The 5,917-nt window shown below is 32.6% G+C and overlaps 1 protein-coding gene across 2 annotated transcripts in view; it reads left to right on the forward strand.

The window, feature by feature from the left end:
• Positions 1 to 5,182, forward strand: part of LOC111405391 (sulfate transporter 4.1, chloroplastic-like) — a 10,639-nt gene extending 5,457 nt beyond the window's left edge. For both annotated transcript variants that reach the window (XM_023034246.1, XM_023034247.1), the window contains 6 exons: positions 46 to 162; positions 2,753 to 2,804; positions 3,316 to 3,454; positions 3,561 to 3,649; positions 4,469 to 4,545; positions 4,624 to 5,182. In XM_023034246.1, the coding sequence (XP_022890014.1) occupies positions 46 to 162; positions 2,753 to 2,804; positions 3,316 to 3,454; positions 3,561 to 3,649; positions 4,469 to 4,545; positions 4,624 to 4,947 (798 nt within the window). In that variant the 3' untranslated portion in view covers positions 4,948 to 5,182. The remainder of the gene's footprint in view (positions 1 to 45; positions 163 to 2,752; positions 2,805 to 3,315; positions 3,455 to 3,560; positions 3,650 to 4,468; positions 4,546 to 4,623) is intronic.
• Positions 5,183 to 5,917: the final 735 nt, after the last annotated feature.

A 5,917-nucleotide genomic window follows, 5' to 3' on the forward strand; every position in this document is an offset into this window, starting at 1 on the left:
TTATGTGCATAAACAAGAGTATATTTTGATACTTCATTATTTCAGGTGGATTATGAGGAGGCTACTTTTCTATGGCGTGTAGATAAGAGGGATTTTCTTCTCTGGACCATTACTTGCATTACAACATTGTTCCTTGGCATAGAGATCGGTGTGCTTATTGGAGTAAGTATAAAAGCATTATTTTGGATGATTATTTCATGAAGTTTTATTTGAAAAGCTCATAGACCTGAATTGCATATTTAACTTCGTAGCCTCTTCTATAATTTATATGATCTATATCTGCAAACATATAGTTGTTCCCTTGATGCTTAAAGGAAATGTGTATTTTCTTATTGATGTTTGTGTTGTGGATTTTGATTTAAATATCGAAAACAACTATTGTAAGGATGCATTTCAGATATGAAATATATGACAGTTAGAGCTGAAGCTATTTTGTAATTGGCTATGCGACAGCGTCCACCATATCTCTAACATTTGGCATGAAAGTTCACGATCTTTCTTTCTCATTTGCTTGTGCACACACATATCAGAAGATATTGGCCTCCTGTGTGTCCTCTAAGTTCACCCACAAAAGACCTTGGTGTGGAAGCGCTTGTAAAATTCTTGCAATAAGAATAATGTAGTAAATAAGAACGATATTGCAATAATCTTGTCTTGTATATATTGGATAATAATTGACTGTTGATGAAAAAGTGTACAGTGCCTTTGTCTTTATAGACCAAACTATTCCCTAATCCTGTTAATATAAGGAAACTAAATTCTAAAAAGTAATAAACTAAAATCCTAATCAATTAAAATATAAAAGTCCTATTGCAACTATACAAGAAAACTAGAAAGGATAAACATAATTGAAAAGTTAAAACTCCTAGAAAAGGTGAATCATAATTGTAGTAGGAAACTAGTATTTATAGTTGTGATGTACTACATCAGACCTAGAATACAAATTTCACGAAGACGACAATATTCTCAAAATCAGAAGAAGCTACCACCAGCATCTTTTAAGAAGGTACAGCTAGGGACTGCCTCCAGCTTTGCCTAGAGGGGTTCAGAAGATGTACATGGAAAGTGGTGAGGGTGTACGTATTATGGGGTAAATGCTTAAGCTTACACCCAGGGCTCTTCAAATGCACCTTTTTCATCCATGCCTGCACTGCATACTCGTTCTCATTTTAAACAGTTATTCTTTGACTCCTCTCAGATAAAACCCTCAGTCAGGCATAAAATGTATAATCTAAGTTACATTAGATCAGAAGCCTAACTAGAGGGTATTTTATTTTACTTCTGAATACCTGAACTATGGTTTTCTCATATGTAAAACCCTTTGTCAGCCTGGAGATGTCAACTTAGCTTGTAATGTTAGATATAAGAAAGCAAAGAACCCTCTCTAATGTCCGAGTGCGTGGAAATAAAAAAGAGAACTAACTATAACTAACCATCATTCTTTCTGCCTAGTAGTCTGTGAAGTTGGATTTATTAAATATTGTTGGGTTTTCTGGTTCTGGAAAAATTACAACTTTAACAGCTTTTGGTTTGACCTAGAGCTTTGTTTTTCATTATATTTCATGCGTGAGAAACTCAAAAAGGTTTTGACTACAAGTTTCCAGTTCTTAATATTATCTTATCAGAAGGACTACTCTAGAGCTTTGAGTTTTTTGGGCACTCTCTTCTTTTTTTGAAAAATAGTTTCCAACACAAGGACATCTGATCTTTCTTATTTAGAAATTATTTATGCTTGTTCCAATCTTTACTTTTGTAATTTCTTTTTTAATATTATATAATTTTTAATTTCAAAATCTTGAAATATCAAATTTCCTAGAACTCGTGACCCATGCCTGGAAATGTGAAGTGCCTAGCACATGCTTCACCTTTTAAAATTCTGACCACAAGTAATAACTCTTTTAACACATTATATTTACCTGTTGATTCTTTTTGTTTTTGATTTAATAATTTCCTCGACCAAGATTACTCTTGGCAGCAGATTTCTCCTGTAGATATTCTTTAAAACTGAATGTGAACTTTAAGTAATATGTAAACAATGCCCCCATTAAGTACAAAGGTCAAGCAACTTGGAAAATTCTCTCTCTCACACACACGGATAAACACGCACCATGTATGTATTTCTTGGAGGTGAGCAGAATACTTGGACATTCTCAATCTCTTTTGCTACTATAAAATTTGCAAGACTAGCTCAGCCCCTGTTTGATTCCCATTTTTGGGATAAAATGCATTATGGAATAGTAGTTTTTTGGAAAATGTGTGGTTAAAAAATAAGGAAAAGTTTTTGAAATACTTGTATAATTATTTTATAGAAGAATGTGTGGTTAAAAATAAGTTTTTATAAAATGCATTCTTGAAAAAATGGGGCTCAAACCAGGGCTTAATTGTGGTTGATTAGAATTTTTCAAGGAATTAAGTCAACCTTATTGCTTCTGTGATTTTTAGTGTACTATTATGTCACCGACAATTGCAACCATACTCTCTCGATAAGTTTAATGTTTTATTGTCCATTATATATGTGTGTATATATCTTCATTGTATTCTTATAATTATTGCTTTCCCTAATTTCAAGCTATATTTTTCCTGCCATTGTGTATTATTGTTAATATATTAGCAGGATATTCACTTGAACTTTATGTACATTAGCACGTTGCTGAAAATTTATGTACCATCGTCTGCAAGATAATTTCTTTTAAATGTTGAATTATGCTAATCTTACCAATTTCCCTTTTCTTTCTGTTTTGCTGGCTTTAAGGTTGGTGTTTCACTTGCTTTTGTCATACATGAATCTGCAAACCCCCATATTGGTAAGTCTAGTTTAAAATTTTAAATTATTGACTATAACATGTTATTCGAATTAAGGCCAAAATTTGTTATCTATTACTTGCTTCCCTTCAGTATTTTTGATACTTTTGTTTGTTCACTATATTTGTAATCATGTCATTCTTTGCTGTCACTACCATTGTAGTCATGTTGATGTGAAATGGGATATAAAAGACAGAAAAATGGAGAAGATAATTTAGAGACGAAGAATTCAATATGAATAATGCTATCTAGCGTCATAGGTGCTAGAACACCACCCTGTGGCAGATAGGTGACATTAAATGATAAGTCCAATCAAATTTGGTTTTATGAGATTCATTTAATTGGACCTATCACGTGCTATCACATAAAATAGTGTTTTACTAGCGTCTTTTGCTTAAAGTATTTGTGTACTTTTGAGATGTTTCCGATGCCAATTTTAATCACATGCTCCATCACACATCTTATGCAATTTGTTTCAATATTTTGGTTTCTAAGCTATGGTTTGTTTTGCAGCTGTCCTGGGTCGACTTCCTGGAACCACTGTCTACAGAAACAGTCAGCAGTATCCAGAAGCATATACATACAACGGGATAGTAATTGTTCGAATTGATGCTCCAATATATTTTGCAAATATAAATTACATTAAAGACAGGTTATAATATAGTATTTCCTCAAAGATAGAAAATTGCTTATGTTATCTCTCATTCAATTTCTTATTTACATTTAGATATTCATGTCAGTTAGTTTTCCATTAACAGGCTGCGGGAATATGAAATTGACAATGATGGATCTACAAAACATGGGCCTGAAGTTACAAGAGTTCATTTTGTAATTATTGAAATGGCTCGTGAGTCACCACCTAAAACTTTTGTTTGCTGTGTATTTTATGCATGGGCTTACTTTCTTTTTCTTGGTTCTTCTAGATTGTGTTATGCTCAGGCTCTCTAATTTCTTGCATCAATTAGCTCTATTTTCATTAAACTTGGGATTGGTTACATGTATCATTTTTGGCTTTCCCATTTGGTTGAGCATTACACGGACAAAAATGCCTAAAGAAATCAGTTCTTTTGCAACTCTGTCACGTGGTAGTGAATAATCTTGTCGTTACTCTCTCTCTTCTGCGATAACTACTGTGGTAATATCCCTCGAATGAAGGAAAGCTTCCTTAGGTTGATACAAGACATGCCCTAGCCATCTAAGTCATTGTTTCCTTGTTTTTTTTTTTTTTTGTCCATTCTAGGATGATCATGCATCCATCTCAACATTCTAAGTTTTGGTACATTCATCGTAGGAACATTTTGTTCTTTAACAACTCAACACTCATTACCATGTGATATAGCGGTCTAAAACTGTTTTATAGAATTTGCCTTTTGATTTTTCAGGTATGTTGATATCACATAGAAAATCTTTAGCACGTATTCATTTCATTCGGTATTCTTTTGCACTCATCAATTTCATTTGGACCTCTCTAATCTTATGAATCACACTCGTTAATAATAGAACATGTATACGTGAACAATCATTCTTCGAGACAATGTGATCATGTATTCTGACTCACTTATCATTCTTATTGCATATTAAATGAGGTAAAATTGTGTTTGAATATGTCGCAAGTTAAGTGTGTCATTTTTGGCCTACTACTATACATTGTTTTCATCTGTTTCAGCGGTCACATATATAGACTCTAGTGCCATTCAAGCTTTGAAAGACCTTCATCAAGAATACAAGTCAAGACACATTCAGGTATTGTAGTAGAAATTTCGATTACCACTTGCTATCATCTGCAAAACACTTATGCTCACATATTGGATTCAATTACAGATTGCCATTTCCAATCCAAATCGAGAAGTTCTAATGACTTTAGCAAGATCTGGCGTAATTGATCTCATTGGAAAAGAATGGTATTTCGTTAGAGTACATGATGCTGTTCAAGTTTGCTTGCAGCATGTCCAGAGCTTAAACGAATCTTCTAAGAAACCAGAACGCTTTCTGGAGAATAATAATAGACCTGGCCGTTTCCAGAATTTATTGAAACAAAGAACTGAAGACTACTCTATCTCTCAATTGGAGTCAGGTTGCCCACAAAATCTCACCTCCAGTGATGATAATACTCATTTAGAGCCACTATTGTCAAGGAAGTCTTGAGAATAAGTGTTTAGAAATGTTTGCAATATTGATGCCATTGTCTTATGAGGCTTGGCTGTATATGTAAAATTGTATATCCATTTTTTGATCCCCCAGTCATGGTTTGATTTTGCTCCAAGTATCAACCATAAAAAAAGGGAGAAAAAAAATTGATTTCTTGTAAGTAGGTTCATTTGTTTGTATAATATATTTATTGATATTGATTGTAAGATTTATTTGGTGGTTTGTTTCATTATCTCAGTGGATGCTTAATTTTTCCTCAAATAATTTGCTTGAGAATATTTCTTGTGAGCCATTGTCAACAAATCTCCTCCTCCACATCAAATAACATAGAACTATGAACAATCTGATCATGATTCAACCCATTAAACACAGTCGCGTGTTCTTTAAAACTCATTCTCCTCCGAACTCATGCCGTAATTCTCTCAATCAAATAAATTTAAATATGAACTCGTAATTATTTTTCTTACATTTTATTAATATATTCTTCAAAAAAATCATTTTTAACTATGAAAATCTACATCAAACATATTCAAAATAAATAAATAAATGAGCTTACTGAATATAGAGATGAACACTTCCGGTAAATAAGGTAATTCTCTTTATCACTGAAACAGTGTATAATGAATCAACTTTGAAGGAAGAGAAATCAAAATTCTGTCATTAATTTTTTTTTTAAAAATTTTATATTAAGGTTTTCATGAGAATTACGATTTGATTTATTGTTTAAGAGTCCACAGTCTCCCTTTTTATCTTTTTCAAAAATTGCACTTATTTTTTATTTTATTTTATTTCCTGATTCCAGTCTAGGGAAATATTGTACCATCGATAATCTATTGTCCCAAAAGTTATATAAAAGGTTGCCTTACATTTTCTAGATTGAAGTGAAAGTTGGAAGGAAATTTGGCATGTTTGGTGAGTGTATTTTGGCCGATTTGCAAGGGGAAATTAGGTTAGAACGTAATACAAT

Source organism: Olea europaea, chromosome 12 (assembly GCF_002742605.1).
Source record: "Olea europaea var. sylvestris chromosome 12, O_europaea_v1, whole genome shotgun sequence".
NCBI classification, from domain to species: Eukaryota; Viridiplantae; Streptophyta; class Magnoliopsida; order Lamiales; family Oleaceae; genus Olea; species Olea europaea.